The sequence below is a fragment of the Pleurodeles waltl genome, chromosome 8, assembly GCF_031143425.1.
Source record: "Pleurodeles waltl isolate 20211129_DDA chromosome 8, aPleWal1.hap1.20221129, whole genome shotgun sequence".
Taxonomy (NCBI): Eukaryota; Metazoa; Chordata; class Amphibia; order Caudata; family Salamandridae; genus Pleurodeles; species Pleurodeles waltl.
In genome coordinates, this window is record NC_090447.1 from 1,480,591,337 (window position 1) to 1,480,608,073 (window position 16,737).

Here is a 16,737-nt window from a genome sequence, read left to right on the forward strand (position 1 = left end):
GTAAGGAGTTGTCTTATTCATTAACTGAAGACTGGATCATATGTGCACAAACTATTTCTAAACAATTCCTCTAGGAGCTTTTCATGGCCTCGTAGATATGGTGTAAGGCAACACAGCACAAGTAGCTGCATTGCCTTACACTGTGTCAGGGAGTCTCTCCATGGACATTGCCGTGGGTGTTCTCATGCAACACCCATGGGTTTTGACTCATTCCCAGATTTACAAAGATCTATAAACCTGGAAATGCGTCAAAACTGTACGCCTCCTCTGGGCAGGTGCAACAAGGGAAAAATATCTTTATCTCTCCTCTTGGATTTCCTCTTTCTATGCGTGCTACATTTTGTAGCACACATAGAAAGAGGAAAATGCCTTGTCTGGATTGTTTTTGTGTAGGAAGATGCCCCTTCCTCTGCAAAAACAATCCTGCCAGCAACACAGAAACCCTGTATTATGGTGCTAGGGTGCTTACACTGCTGCTAGTTAGAAATTTGTGTACCAGTGAAGGGGGAAAGGATAGAAATGCACTGTATCTTCTAAATATGCAACATTTTTGCCCTTTTAAATTGGCAAAAAAATGGCACAAAAATTACTTGCTGCACTGCCCTATGCCACTTCCTTGAAAATACGCCCCAAAGTTTTTAGTCACCGAAATTACTCTCTATCTTGTCATGAAGTCAGCTGGCACTGCTAGGAGATAAGGTCTACTTTCCAGTACCTGAAAGATGACCTGTAGTGCACTTTGCTGATGAACAATGGTGAAAAGAAATCTATGTCCAATGTCAACAAAATATGAGATTCCGAGTAAATGAGTGTTCTTTGGTAGGGTTGGTGATCATAGTAATAACATCTGTCAAGTTGGATAAAGTATATGGCAGAAATTGGGTAAAAAAACAAAATCCACATTTTGGGCTAAGAGTTTCAGTCCTGAATGGCATCCAGATACAACAGAGGCTTGTTGGTACTCTTATGCACCTTTGGTATACCATAGAACAAATCTTTTTCCCTTGATCACGAAACCTCAATGTAATTTCTTTGTAGATTTACCCAAAGGTTCTCTTCAGTGGTCTGTGTTACTGAATTTGTTCAGTATCACATTCTCAAGAAAACATATGAGCCTGAGGGGCCTGCATAGAGAGATGATCGAGGGGGAATAAGAGGGGGAAATATGCATGTACTTATAACCAAAAGTGGAAAACTAAAATTGAAAACAGGTGACAAATGATAACCAACAAAGAGATAGGATGTGCAGAGAGGTCTGAGTTTAAAGTGGAAAGTGAAATGAAACATGAATAATTGAGTAAAAGGTTGATTCGAGAGAAGCAACGGGCATAGATGGAAAGACAAACTAAAAGAAGAATGGTAATCAATTTAAAACATGTGGTAATCCGAATTCTGGTAACATGAAAAGATAGAAAATAGCACATTTTACAAAGTAGCTGACCATGGTTCTGATACACGTGCAGCTTACTTCATGTCAGTCTGTCTATTTGTTGTACCAGCAAATGCAGAGATTGTCTTATGAGATATATCTTAGCTGCCTGATTTTCTTAACTGTAAAAATATACACAAACTTTGACTGCGCATCTGTGTCCGACAGATGTGAAATACAAATGTTTGGTGTCCATAAAGCCAAAGTCACTTTGAAATTGGCGGTTTACTTAAAAATATTTGCCCTACCAAATATTGAATAAAAATCACCATGTGTAGCAGTGAACTCTCTGAAACCATTATGTCAATTTAAATAGAAATGTCAACCCTGTGTTTTACGGGAAGTACCAAGGGCCACTTGCAAAGTGGACAGAAAAGAGATGCAAAGTGTTTGTAAAACATGCAGTCATCCTAATAGAATCACAATTCCTAAGCATTATTGTTGTCTGTTCTTCCCAGGTGCAAGGTATGATCCAGAACAAAAAGTCATAGAAGTGGTTTGTTGGAGAGGAGAAATCGCCTTAGTCACCGCAGTGCTTTCCAGTCGTGTCCACTCGAAGTGTGCAAAGGAAGCAAACATGCCTGTCTCTTTCTGCAAGGACGTCATCTGTCAATACACCACTACTATGGCAGTGATGGCCATTGTGAATGCCAGCCTAGAGTGTTTCCTTGTGTTTATGCAAAGTACCACTTTATCCATTGATTGTCCTATGAAGCATGCCCTACCTTGTATTAATGCAAGGTCCCTTGGTGTTTAACACCTACTAATCCTTCTACCGCTAACAAATAGCCAGTTCAGTGGGTCATCTTCCATCATTACCATTGTACCAGTTGATTTGTTTGCCGGGGAACGTTTATGCAAACCTCTACAATATTCTACCCTCTGTACCTAGCATGGAACATGCTGCTTTTGATCACAGATTAAAGGCCTGATTATGATCTTGGCGGACGGGATTACTCCGTCACAAACGTGACAGATATCCTGTCCATCAAATTATAATTCCATTATATCCTTTGGAACTCGTAATACAGCAGACGGGATATCCGTCACTTTTGTGACAAAGTATTCCACCCGCCAAGATGGTAATCAGGTCCGTAGTGTCCATGGAGATACTTTGATGGGATATGTCCACTTTCTACTCTTCCCACTCAGAATTTTCCTCCAGATACATAACATTTGCTGCTTTCAGTCTTCCACTCTCTTGGACCCTTATCGACACTCTTTCACCCATCATGGCACTCACTCACTCCTTATCCCTGTCTTTTTCTCTCACTTTCCCTTACTTGCTGTTGGTGTTTCTTTGACATTCACCTCTGGCTCAGTATTTCTTTTTCTCCACTCCAGATCGGGTCCTCCATTGTTTGAGTTTGAAGGCATTACTTCCTGTGAATGTTTTCTGCCCCATATATACAGAATCCCCTAGAAAGGAAGCTTCTTAGGAAAATGCTCCATAGTGGATTCAAGTTTTTATTTATCATGGAAAAACATGCTGCTTCCTGGCAGTTGCCATCATCTTCATCTCCCCTTGTTGGCATGGGCCATGGTAGGTGGACAGTGTGTTAAATGTGGACCGGGCTCTCAGTCAAAATCAAAGTGACAAACCAATCAGCCTCTTTTTAAAATTAGACTAAAACGTGGCACTTTAATAATGAAGCTTGACTATCAATCTCCCATATATTTTTTGGTAGTAGCTGCTCTACGCTTCCTGTTTGGCTAGTGCTAGGAAACCCTTGGGTGTGCTTGAGAAATGTTTGAGGTTTCTGAACTGATCCGATTGCATCCCTTTTTTCTGTCTTCAGTGGAATAGATGTCCTGTGAAGCATCAGCCTCAGTGCATTCTTGTAAAGACAAGATAGTCCCACAACCCTTCATTTGATTTAGAACTCAAACTAAGACCCCTTACTTGACTTGATTCCAGAAAGAAACGCTTTGCATTTTAGTCAAAGCTAACCGACTATCAGAAAGACCTTAGTCTGTCAATCATGTCTAACGTCTTCCATAAACTGCGATGAGTTCTCCCCTTTGTGTTTATTCATAGGTTCTGTGTGCTCATTGCATGTCTTTTCCTTTTTGTTATAACTCATTGAACTAATTGTTCCTTGTTTTAATGTCCTGTTTCTCATGGTCTGTGCATCTCTGCAGCTGTCTTTTATGTTGTTCTCTCTACCTTTGTGCTAATTCTCCTTCTGCATTATCACTTTCCAGCTGCCTCCCTGAGGAGCTTGCTGTACTTTTCTTTTTTTGTTCTCCTCCCCGTGAAAGGCAGCTATAGGAGCTCGGTCGTTCCCTACAGTCCACATCTGATGACTATTGGACAGAACGATGTGGTGGAGCTTCAAACATTTCGCTTGTGGTCAGAGGACCATTGGTGGAACAAAGGCAGACTCTCGCCACATGCGGAGTTCATGGGTTCCCAAAGAATCACTTGTATTTCTTGGTAATTGACATGATAAAACTCTTGATCCAGTCTTTTCTGAAATGGATGGGAATGTTGTGCCTGAGAATCTGAATCTTCTGTTATATTAGCCACATACATTGGTGCATTTTTTTAAACGGCAGCGGATTCTTGTAAATCATGGTCTCCCTACAATCAGTCCCCCAAAAAGGGGTGGTCTAATTGCTGCCTACTGTACACATGATATGGTGCAGTGTTGTATTTCTTCCCGGGAGAGCTCAACTGATTGGACGATAACTAACCTGACTTCTCTTACCTTCTTACAGTCCTTAGTTTTCCCTCTTGTGGGATTGGAGTTTTAGCTAATCTTCGTGTATTGTTTTGGGAGTTACGATAGCATGAACTAGGTTCTATTCTTCATCCAGCCGTACTCAGGGTTCTCTTCTGTGCATTGTTGTGTGTTTAGTATGCATGGCCTTCTCATCAGTAGGTAAAGATAATGAGACATTATAGTTTTACCTCCCATCATGTGAGTAGGAAATGGAAGTCACAGTGCACCATTCTTTGTCCCATCCCCTTGCCAGATGAAGACCTGTTCCATTCCTGCCTGGCCAGGTGAAGAGAACGCGGTAGTAGGTTTTACTTCTCCCTTATGATGGTTAGGTGCAAAGTAACTGACCGTACACCTTTTCTTTCTCCCGCCCTGTAGCTCGCGAAGTGGAAATATCAATGCTCTTCTCTTTCTCCCATGGCGAGATAAAGAGAGTGGGACTTCTCACTTTCCCATTGCTAGCTGGAGAACCAACAGTGCATTTCTTCATCTCCAAGAAGCCTGTTTGCCACATGGTTGGGGGAAGAGACAGTAGACTTATCCCATCCTATGGCTGTGTGAAATGGAAGACAGAATGCAATTCTTGTCCCATCCTGTAGTTTGGTAAGGAAAGCACCTCTTCGGCCATGTCCTGGGGAGAAGAAGCGACTGTAGACTTTTCTTTTTCCATTCTACCAGCTGTAGAGATGATGCCAGTGCACTATTCCTTCCATCCATGCCTGGATGAAGAGGAAGAGGCGATAGACTACCCCTAACCAATAGATGTGGCCTGGTGTGGGGAGGTGGCAATGCTCTTCGACTTTTCCCATCTCAGCGCATAGAACAGCAATGAAATGCACTTTACCTGCTGCTAAACCTCAGCAGTCTCCAGGCAGGTGTACTTTATTCCAGAAGGTGTATGACTGTCACCAGTGGCTGCTGGTGTGCAGACTGCTTCAGCGCTGCTCTCTTGCTCTTAATGAGGTCCAGTCTCTGTCTGCACTTGGTGGCACTCCAGACCTGTTTGTGAAGGACATTTTGAATGGTGGAATCATGAGTCATTTCTTTATTGCATTTTTGTCTAAATAAAGGTATTTTAAACTCATACAGGTTTCGGTTATTTATTCTGAGTATAGGAGGAAAACAAATAGGAAAATATACTTTTGCAAGGGTGGAAATTTCCTCCTGCAGTTGATGAGAAGGTGACGCTTACTTAGAGGAGCGGCAGTATTTTTTAATTTGAGTGGTTTAACTAGCTAGTGATTTTACATTATGTTAAAGAACTTTCTTTTAAATTCTGAACAGGATTTCTCTATTTTATTTTCTTCTAAGGACAGTTGGAAATGTACATAATATTCTCCATGGGAGATGGGAAAGAGGAGAATAATATTGCTTCCCCGGTCTACTTCTCTTATTTCACTCTCCGGCCCGCCCCAGCGCTAACATTTGTAATGAGAGAGTAAGAGATTTTTCAACCGCCATTTTTGGATCGGTCTGCTCTCTAGCTTTCCAGTGGCTGGCAGTAGGTGGTGGGGACTATTTAAGACATATAGGAATGTGGACGCATGCAGCAGGTGCGTCTAAGGCAAGCCCATCTACACCCTTCCGCACCCAACCATAGCCGTTCATCAGAACCCCCACATCTTGGATTCCAGAACAGGGGATCTGACAAAGCTACACAGCCGAGGAGCTACGTAGAATTGGAAGGGGAGTAGCTATGATAAAGTCCCCCGTCTTACATTATAAGGATGTTGCAAGTCACAAAGGAGTTCCATAACCATCTAGAGGAATGAGGCGGGAGGCTGAGTTTCTTTATAAGGTTATGGAACTCTGAGTTGACTTGCAATATCCTTATGTACAGCAGGGAGTACTTTATCCCATATAATACATGGTCACACCATCAACGTTTCTTCTAACTACTAAAAACATTGCTGCATAGCTCGTTCGGAAACAGCATGTTTCAACAAGAGGAATAAAAATAGAACTTGTAGTGCAAAATTAGACAAATCAAAAACCTTTTAGATATTGTTGTAGAAAGATATTAGAAACAGTTCAACACGTCAGTTTAAAAAAAAAAAAAGCTGCGGTAACTCAGAATGTGCAGAAATGTGAAAATAATCGATCTTTTCTATAATTATCTAAGGAATGCAAAAATATGTTCTTTCTGCTAGTCACTGTAAGCTAGAAAAGCAGAGCAGAACAAAGAAAAGCATTGTTTAAAACAGCTGCTCCGTGACCTGACATGCCTTTCACCAGGTTAGATTGGATAGGGAAAAGAAAGCAGGAGGTGGAGTGGCTATCTCTTCTCTGACAGTCTCAAGGTTTCAATCGTTGACATGCATCTCTCTGAGCAGTTAGAGATGTGTGTGTTCAAAGTTGAATTATCAACCTGTGGCTCCTGGAAAGTAGCATTGGTTTACCTCCCTCCCCCCAAAACCCCAAGAAAGATTTCAGTCCTAAACAGGTTGATCAATTGGCCCCGCATATTCTAGAGACTGATAATTTATTATTGTTGGATAGTTTTAACCATCACATAGAGGATACTCCAGACGAGGGGAATGAATTGATGGCAGTTCTGGAAATGGTAGGTATACAGTAGAGGGTTGAAGGCCCAACGCATATTGCAGGCCATACATTAAACTTTGCCTTTCCCAACTCTCCAAACCTGAAAGTTGATAGTCCTAAGCCTTTATTATGGACTGATCACTAAATTGGCTTTGAGTTACACACAAATCACACCACTGGCCGTCACAAGATAGAACGTATGCTGCTGGTAAGACCGTGGAGCAAAGTGAATTTGGTTAACTTTTAGATTAGTCTCCACCTTCCAGATATCAGAAAGTATGATAATATTGATGAAGCAGTCTTTAAATTATCAGAACTCACTCACCAAGGCCTTTGATTTATCTGCTCCTCTTAAAATCAGGAAGAAAAACAAGCGTCTTGGTATGCTATAGAGATTAGACATGAAAAAAGCCCTGCAGAAGACTGGAAAGAAGATGGCGTAGGACTAAATCCCCCCTGAACGTATGAAACAGACTTGACAAAATACCATCATAATCTAAGAGAGGCACGTCGAAACTTATCAGTTTAAGAATTGAGCAATCACCCAATTCACCAAGGGAATTATTTAGAATTCTGAATGAGTTTGTGAAACTGGAGGCTTATAGGCTGATAACACCTGCCTCTCAAGACCTCTCTGAGTCACTAGGCAATAATTTTGAGGACAAGATTACCACAATATATGAAGAATTTTCACCTCGGGTAGTGAGGTATGACAAGTTGCTGAACTTTAACGTACTGTTTCCAAATGCACCCAGACATTTTGGAAGGTTCAAAGTAATCATCCAGGTCAGGTGCTAGAGACTTTGATGACATTAAAATCTGGGCCTTGCTCCTCCCTTTTTTAGGCGAGGTCTTGAAGGGGTTAATAAATAAACAACTCTCTCAATACCTAAAGAATTTCCATATTTGTATTCTTCTCAGGCAGGCACACAGCACAGAGACGCCACTAGTTTCAGCCTCTGATTCCATTAGGCCTACTTTGGACGAAGGCAGACCTGCAATGTTGGTATTATTAGATCTATCGGCTGCCTTTGACACTATCTCTCACCCTATCCTTATTCAGAGACCATATGAGGTAGGTCTGCACGTGGAAGCCCCAGATTGCTTCGGGAACTTTCTGGAAGAGTAAACCAACATGGGTTTGATTTACCCTTTTAAGTCTTGGACAGTAATAAATAATAAGGGTGTGCCAGAGGGATCATCCCTGAGCCCTGCACCTTGGATGAACATGAGCCGTTTACAGCTCAATGGAGGGAAGCCGAGGTGCAGGACCTATGGTCAGAGGACTAGTGGACAAAAGAGCTGGGAATGGCCCCTCAGCCTAAGGTAGGAGTGAAAATGTGGGTTTGTTGGTAGATAGCCACCCTCTATGAAGGAATATGTCCATCCCCCTCTGTGGCACCAGTTTTGCTACTCTAAGGCTGCTCATATGAGTCCTCCCATGACTTCCCATTAATGCTATGAAATTGGTGGTCCAGGCCCTCATATCAAGTCGCCAGGTCTATGGGAATGCATCTTTAGAATCATTAATTGAAACTCCCCTGTCTAAACTTCACATGGTAGAAAACACTTAAGTCCTGCTTGGTTTGTAAACTCTCTCCTGGTTCTGCATCTGAAACCGAGCCTAAGAGCCTTGCACTGGCTACCCGTAAGGAAGCGCAATGTGTTTAATCTCAAGTGTCTCACACATAGAGCATTGGTTGATAAATGCCCTGCCTACCTTTGTATGAGACTTCTACCGTACCAACTGGCTAAATACTTGAGGTGTACAGAAAAGGCATTACTGACCCCACGGCGCATACGTACAACCCAAAATGGCGGTCAGTCATTTTCTTACTTAGCCCCCACCCCCGATTATAGGAAGAAGTTACCACTTCAAATTCACTCTTGTCACCATTTCAGCTTGTTTAGGAAACTGCTGAAAAGCTGGATTTTCTAAATATCATGATTGCCTTTCTCAGGGCCTGGAATTTCAGCGCCGTAATACTCCTCTGGGGGTGTGATGTTGCGCTATACAAAAATAAAAAATAGAAACAGAAGGCTCTCTCAAAGGGGAAGACCTCCACATCTGCACCTTTATCAAGCTGCTTCAGTTCTGCTTTGTCGTTCAATCCTTATTATTGTAGAATATTTAGAGTGTGAAGCAGTCTAACGTAGAAAAAAACATTTCCTATTTAATCACATCACACCTCAAGAGGGAAGATATAAGCAAGAAATGTGATGTGGGATAATTATAGATTACTTAAATTGCAGCAAGACCATATTAAATTTCCCAACTCCTTCAAACAAGTATTTATTTCACATATCCATGCTTCACCATTTTTCTTCTATTGCCCCGTATATAAGTAATGGCTTTCTCTGTTAGATCCTCATAAGGTTAAGATTTGTAGACAGGATCTTCATCTGATAAGGAAACATCCTCCGTTTTACTGCTCACAACTCAGAACTCCAAGGAGAAATGATCAATTTCATCGTATTGCCTTCTTTTTCAAATTTTTGCAATTTTACAAGCACATTTACACCAATGGCTTTTCTCTTTTGAGATGAGAAATGCCACCCTTCTACATCTGGGAAATTTTCAATATTCTTAGGCCCATATTTATACCCTGTTTGCACTGAATTAGCGTCATTTTTTATGCTAATTCAGCGCAAACTTAACTCCATATTTATATTCTGACGCTAGACCCGTCTAGCAGCAAAATATTGGAGTTAACGCCATTTTTTGGATGAGTGAAACCACCTTGCGTCAATGAGATGCAAGGTAGGCGTTCCCGGCCAAAAAATGACTCTAACCCACCCCCACCCACCCCCTCCCCCCCCCCAGTGCCATATTTATCAACCCGGGCAAAAAAGACACACAGGTGGGAGGTCGAATCAAAAAATGATGTTAACTCCGATTTGCGTCAAATTTTAACACATGGTTAAGACCTGGCGTTAAAATGAGGCAAACACATCACTAATTAAGGAAAACACACAGAAGCAACATCACAAACCCACACGACAAGATGGAAGTGCTACTGCTCCAGCTTCCGAGATGATGCAGAGGACAGCAACAACAACAAGCAACCACAACCACCACAACACGGCCCACAAAGGCAACGCAGAAGGCAGGAGAGGGTATTCAGAAACAGGACAACCCTCCATGGCCTCAGGGAACAAGACATCATAAGGACATACAGACTCAATCGGCAAGCCATACTTCACCTGCTGCACCACATTGAGCCACAAATCATAGCCAGCCTGCAGACCCACACAACATACCACCTGTGACAAAGCTGCTAGCTGTCCTGCACATGCTGGCAAGTGGCTCATTTCAAACAACGGGTGCCCTGGTTGTTGGTGTGTCACAGCTGTCATTCTCTGCATTCCTGCCAAAGGTATCAGACGCAATAATCTCCCTGACACCCCACCACATCAGTTTCCCAAACACCCAGCAAAAGCAGCAGGAGACAAAACAGGGGTTCAACCAACTTCATGGCTTCCCGCATGTGCTTGGTGCAATTGACTGCACCCATGTCTGACTTGTGCCACCTGCAGCAACAGAGCACATATACCAGAATCACAAGCACACACATTCCATCAATATGGAGGCCATAGTGGACCACTGGGGACTATTCACAACATTTTGGCCAAGTATCCTTGAAGTGCCTACATATTCCGGCACAGCAGGATCAACAAACACTTCCAGGATGAACAATATGGAAATGGCCTATTGTGGGTAAGTCAAAAAACCTAGCAATATACACACAACACACCAGTCCTGTAGGACACACAAGACATATACCACTACAAAAACACATGGCCAGGGTAACACAGATGTGCAGCTAACATCACTTATGCACCATGCTGCAGTACAGCACAATCAGTGTACACCACAAACACATACACCCACATGTACGTAACACACCCACAACTTGACAGGCACACCACGTGAAGAACAGGTGCAGATAGGTACCCTTTGCCAACAGAAGAAATACACAAACCACTACACATGCCCACAGGTTGCCTACTACGTACTCTTCACACACAGTACACCAAACAAAGTATAGCACAGCAATGTTAAAAGCATACACCATGCTCATGTTATGCAAGTCTTACATAGGCACAGCTCCCTCAAATCATGCCGTAAAAGTCACTGCCAGAACAAACATAAATGCCAGACAACTGGTAACAATACCAACTACAGCTCATCAACACATACCCGACTTACCTTTAGTGTGCATATATATCTGATTGATGTATTGGCTCACACACATAGGAATACAAAGTTAATGCCCATCACATACCATGTGCCAGATTTGTGAGAAGTGGCACCACACCCATAGGGCCACCTCACATGCACCACTTACTGACCCACATCACCATCATGTTTGTACCGTAAACAATAAATGGCCCACCATGGGGCAGAATCACTGTTGGACAGTGCAGATCAGTATGATGCCAGAGTGGGCCCTGTAGGAGTATAGAGTACATCACTGACCTTACATGCACTGTGCCAAGGGACACATTTGCTAAGAAGCTGAGCATCACCCCATAGCCTGCACTGTGCATGTGTTGACCGTATAAATGCTGAATCATGTTTGGCCTGTGCAGTACATCTATGGTAATCGGTACTGACACTCAGGTGGGTGTGAGCCACACATCTGCACACTTACACTGGGCAAGAGACTCGTGTAGTGCTACACCCTGCAACAACCATATGTGGGCAATCTATAGAAGATGGACTGCATGGTATAAGGGGGAGTTGTGTAACAAATACGTGACACTACCCTTGTTGCAGGGAGTAGCACTACATGAGTCTCTGGCCCAGTGTAATTGTGCAGATGTGTGGCTCTCACTCGCCTGAGTGTCTGTCAATGTGTGTTTGTAGTGGTGTGTTTGTTGCTCTGTTTTACACTAGGATAACTAGCTCACTCCTCTAAAATAGTACATACTGAAATGTGTTGTACACTAGTAGTGACAGTGATATGACATTAAGCATGGTTTTCCATTCATATCTTACAGGTGGACTAGCCCCCTACACAATCGGCGAAGTGGTGCGATTTGAAGACCCAGATGTATCCAGTAAGTGTGATAATGTGTGTCCTGTAAAGAAATCCAGGGTTTGTTGTGAGTGAGTCATATGTGTTGCACACAATGCTAGATGTGCTAAGCTGTCAAATGATCAGTTATCCAAGTAGGCTGGATGGTGACATTGTGTCCCATTGAACGGTTCCCCATGTACCACCGAAGGGTCACATCTTGTGAGACTTGTGGTGCTCACTGGCCAGCATCATGTAAACAAGGTGATGACAAGCCACATGTAGGGCCATATGTGACTAAGAAGTGCAAAGCTGTGAGAATATTGGCAGTGGGGCACTGTCATTCTCACAACACAGGGATGCAGCATTTTGAACCCAATTTGGTACATCCCTGTATTGTCATAAATATGGAGGACTGGGCTGGCAATTGTCCCTCAGCATGGCGCTCCGTATTTTTCACTCCATGTACGTAACACTTATGTGGAATGTAATTGGCGTGCATGCAGGTCAAGGCCAAATGTGTGCTGGCACGGAAATGGGTGTGTAAGGAATAGTATTAGCGGATCAGGTATTGATGGGTGTCTACACCTGGACACATGAATGTTGACGAGATAGACCTATGGATACCAGCTTCCTAGTTGTCAGCCTTCCTACATATGGTCCATTCCCTGACTCCATGTATGAGTGGGCATGCCTTGGTGGATGACCAGGACAATTGAGATGATATACTGCATGGCCATCCCCTCTTAGGCACAGGGGGAGAGGAATACCAAATTTGTAGGCAGATGTGATGCTCACAGTGTAGGCAACAGTCATATTGATCAGGCTTGCAGCACTGACCCCTTGTGGTTACCAACAGCATACCATCCTCCCAATAACCTGTTCAAGAATTGGTGATGTATGTTCGAAAATTGACACGGATGATGAGGATGTTTGGGCCTGATTTTATGTGAATATGTGAAGTCTACGCTGCCTTTGCATTATTACATATTGCACAAAAGCAATGCACACCTCATTTGGTTTGGTTCATAATCTTGTTGTGCATCGCATTGGTGTCAAAGAAATGATGCTAAGGCAGCATTGTCGTTGCATTTATCAGGGCCATTGTCTTTTCTGGAATGTGAGTTGGAGTGCATGTGTAATTAGATGTAGAGTGTAAGTCCAGGGTTGAGGGACATGTCATGGGACATGCTTGGGTGAAGTGTTGTTAAGTGCAAAGGAACATGATTTGCCAATCTGTAGGTGAGAGACAATGACACTCCATAGCAGACAGGTCAACAGTGTGTCTTTGAAGAGTGCACATATCCAACTGTGCTAACACTGGCATGATTTTAAGCACAGGACAAAGGAAAACACTGCCCATGTGGCATAGGCTGGTGCTACCGGGAACTGTTACTGGTGAAAATTATCTGTTCCACATCATCCTCTGATGTGTGTGGTGTCTCCTCTGCCCTTAATGGTGGTAGTGGGGAGGTAGAGGGGGCCACACACACGTCAGTGGTTGGAGATGTGGACTCCCAATTTCCAGCAGCTGCCATCTGTGGAACAACATATGGCATCACTGCAGCAAGGAGGAACTGCTGATTTGTTTAGAATAGCAGCAACAGCCCTGAGGGAGGCCACTTCCTGGTGCATGGAGTCCAGCTTGTTCTTAATCAAGCTGCTGCCAGTTTGGGAGGGCAGTTGTGGCCTCTCCCTCCTGGCAGCAGCTATGTCCCTCAGACACTGCTGGACTCCATGCTTTGGGGAGTGTGTGCCTTGTTTGGCTGCAGTCTGTTCACTGGCCGTAACAAGGCACATGCTCATACCCTCTAAGCTGGCTCCCTTAGTCTGCATTCCCACCCGCACCTCCTTGGCTAGCTCCCGCTAGACTGCTACCACTGTCCTCTCAAAGCTGGTCCCTGGGTCCTCTGAGTCCTCAGCCGTGTCGGTGCTGGCAGGTCATACTATTGCGGTGTTGGGTGGGGCATCTGGTATGGTTGCTACATTATTACTCCTTCTTACGACTGGAGGTGGTGTCTGGAGGGATACAATGACTTCTTGGAGGGTCTCTTGGCTGATGGTTGTCAGCTGGTCATCGGGGTACTCCAGGATAGGCAGATCAGCAGGAGAGCCACCATCCTCTGCAATGAGATTGTGTAAAATCAATCTTTCTGTGTTGTGGCAGTTGATATGTCATGTCACTGACTTGCTATTGAAGGCTCATTGTTATCTTAGTTCCCAAACGTTGTTCCTGTACATCATGGTTGCAGTCAATCAGCCCTTTGCCCCACCTGAGTGTCACATGAGGGGAAGTTCAGGTGGGGCAATTGGCTGTGTCATAACTACTAGGTGTGATTTATATCCTTTCTGTGGCTTGACACCATCACCATTGTCAGTCCTCCCTATGCATCCTTTTGCATGGTGAGGCCTTGCAATGGGTGTTGCAGTGCTCAAGCCACACCACCACCCATGTCAATGTGCCACTGTCCCAGTCTTACATGTTCCACTTACACCCATGCGGTACTGAAACCTTGCACCACCCCAGGGTTAGCACTGCCAGGACACTATGCTCTTGCTACCATTGATAGCTCCTCGTGTTCATGTATGTGTATGTGTGCTACATTGCACAGCACACATGGACCTGGCGGAGTTCAATTTCATCTTCTGTCTGTGCAGGTAGGTGTGCCTTCCTACACACCTATGATCTCACCCTCAATCTAGCCATCCTTGCACTATGATACATGAGATGCAGCATGGTGGCAGTGCAGCTAATTTGACACAGGCACAGGGGCAGGCCCAAGGATGGCCAGCATGGGTATAATATTTTTGCTGTTTACATCTTTATGTATGTGACAGTGCCTGATGATGAATGACTTTATGGACATAGCCAGTTAACTGGAGTTGAACTTAGGTCAAGTCCTCAAGCTAGTTTGATGGTGATTCTGCAGGTAGTCCTACTGGTCCCTCATTTCAAGTGCGGCAGTCCTGTGGCCAACTGACTGCCATTGTCTATATGACCACCCCTAACAGCGCAGGTGGTAGTGGCAACTGTTGTCAAAGGGAATGCTTTAGCAACACAAAAGGATGATGGACGGAGTGCTGAACAATGCAAACACTCACCCCCAGTCACAGATCTGGGTTTAATCCATCGTTCTTTTCCTCACCATGCCACCCCAGTTTGGTCCCAGCCATATGCAAATCAGTCTTGACCCTGTTCCCTCATGGGAACAGTCCAGCCCGAACTGCCAAGCCAGGTCTTCCTAGGACTGGAAACAAGCATCCTGGGACCGGTTTCAGGGTTTCACCCTTCATCAGCCAGGCTAGCTTGAATCCAGTGGCACAGTGAGCAAGGGATCCACGTCTGGGCATATGCTTCCCACTTAGGGCAACCTCACTATTCCGTCCATCACTTGTTCTTTTTGCATTTGTCAAAGGGAATGCCCCATGGGCCAATGGCCTATCACTGGCAGATTTCCAGCATCTTACAGACTGGCAAGGCCACCTGTCTTGTGACACCAGACCAGAGCTACACTCCAGGTCTGCTCCCACATTTCCACCAGCCTTTGCATGGCAGTGAAACCCCCATGCAAAGGTTGGTTGTGGTGTGGTGTGCCCCTGCACAGCTCCCATGCCCTGCCCCTTTGCCCTTTCCACTGCCTGATTTGCAGGGCTAATTACAGCGTGTCCTGTCACACCCAATGCACCTCAAGACTGGCACTGACTCTATTTGATCCATCAACAATGTGGTGCTAAGTGCCCCACAGAGCTACCATGAGCAGACAGACTTCCACCCACCATCCCAATGTGTGACTCATCATGCCAACTGCAAAGGGTACACTGCACTGGCAGTCTTAGCAACACCAGACCTATCCATGCACCATCCCCCATCCGTCAATGTAGAATTATACACCATTATGTTCACAGACATACCCCTTGTGTTATATGTGAGTGTTTATTTCCCCATTCCTGTGTGTCTCACATGGTTGTGACAGAGTAGTTGTGGGCTCACCCTGGAACTGTTGTGACCTACAGTTTGCTATCTATGGTACATATTTTCTGTAGTGGCACATTTCTGTTCTGCATCAAGATGTGTGGTTCCACACTACACCAGTTTAGTTGGTCTGGGTGGTGGCATGTTTCTAGTGATACAGGACCACCCTGCTATTCCCCCAGCTCCTACTCAGATTATTGCTCCCTGCACCCAGGGGGCATCCTCACTGCATGATGGAGTGGTGGCTTCCTTATGTGGATGTGTTGTCAATGTGCGGGTTGGTGCTGCTACTGGCACGTCTGGGACAGCTGCAATGAATTGTGTGATGTAAGATGCAGCACACATATGTTTGGGCAATAAGGCAAGGCAGTTGCACAGTGTTACTGCAAGGGACACCACCATGACGTGACCCCAGGTATGGCATTGACTGACTACCTAGTCTCTGAAGTCTTGGTAATGTTGGTAGGGTTAAAATTACTATGTACAAGGGATGTTGTGATGACACAACCAGAGGCGCAGTCATTATACATGCCATCCATCCCATGTGCTGTATATGTACATGTTGGTATTTAGGCATGGTGATTGGCATATGTCCAGGTGTGTACGTGTTATGGTGCATGGCACTACCAAGGCGTAGGTACATATGTAGCTTACGTCAGTATGGTGCAACTTGCCTAATGTGCAATGTGTCCCTCTGCGCTCCTTTGACATGCATTGTGTGAGTCCTATGTGTCTCCCCCTTATTGCACTTGACAATTTAGCATTCATTTTCTCCATGCAACTTACCCTGCAATTGTGGTGTTTCCTGGTAGTCTGCGCTGCCCTGTGATTCCAGTGACCAGTTCCTCCGGGATGACCGCTGCAACCATCTCCTCCATTTCATCCAAGTCCTCTTGTGGTGCTGGCCTACCACCTCCAGTTTGCAGTGCTGCCTTCCTGTTCCTTGCCATTTTTTCCTTTGTCCTTCGCTAACAATCATGCCAACGTTTCTTGCACTCTGTTACGGTTCTCCTCACCTCTGCCACACTGTTGATCCTGTCTAGT

At 44.5% G+C, this 16,737-nt stretch overlaps 1 protein-coding gene across 3 annotated transcripts in view; it reads left to right on the top strand.

Moving 5' to 3' along the window:
- The window catches only part of TEX55 (testis expressed 55), a 404,270-nt gene extending 399,031 nt beyond the window's left edge, over nt 1-5,239 (top strand). For all 3 annotated transcript variants that reach the window (XM_069202663.1, XM_069202664.1, XM_069202665.1), the window contains one exon: nt 1,888-5,239. In XM_069202663.1, coding sequence (XP_069058764.1) covers nt 1,888-1,920 — 33 coding nt within the window. In that variant the 3' untranslated portion in view covers nt 1,921-5,239. The remainder of the gene's footprint in view (nt 1-1,887) is intronic.
- Nucleotides 5,240-16,737: the final 11,498 nt, after the last annotated feature.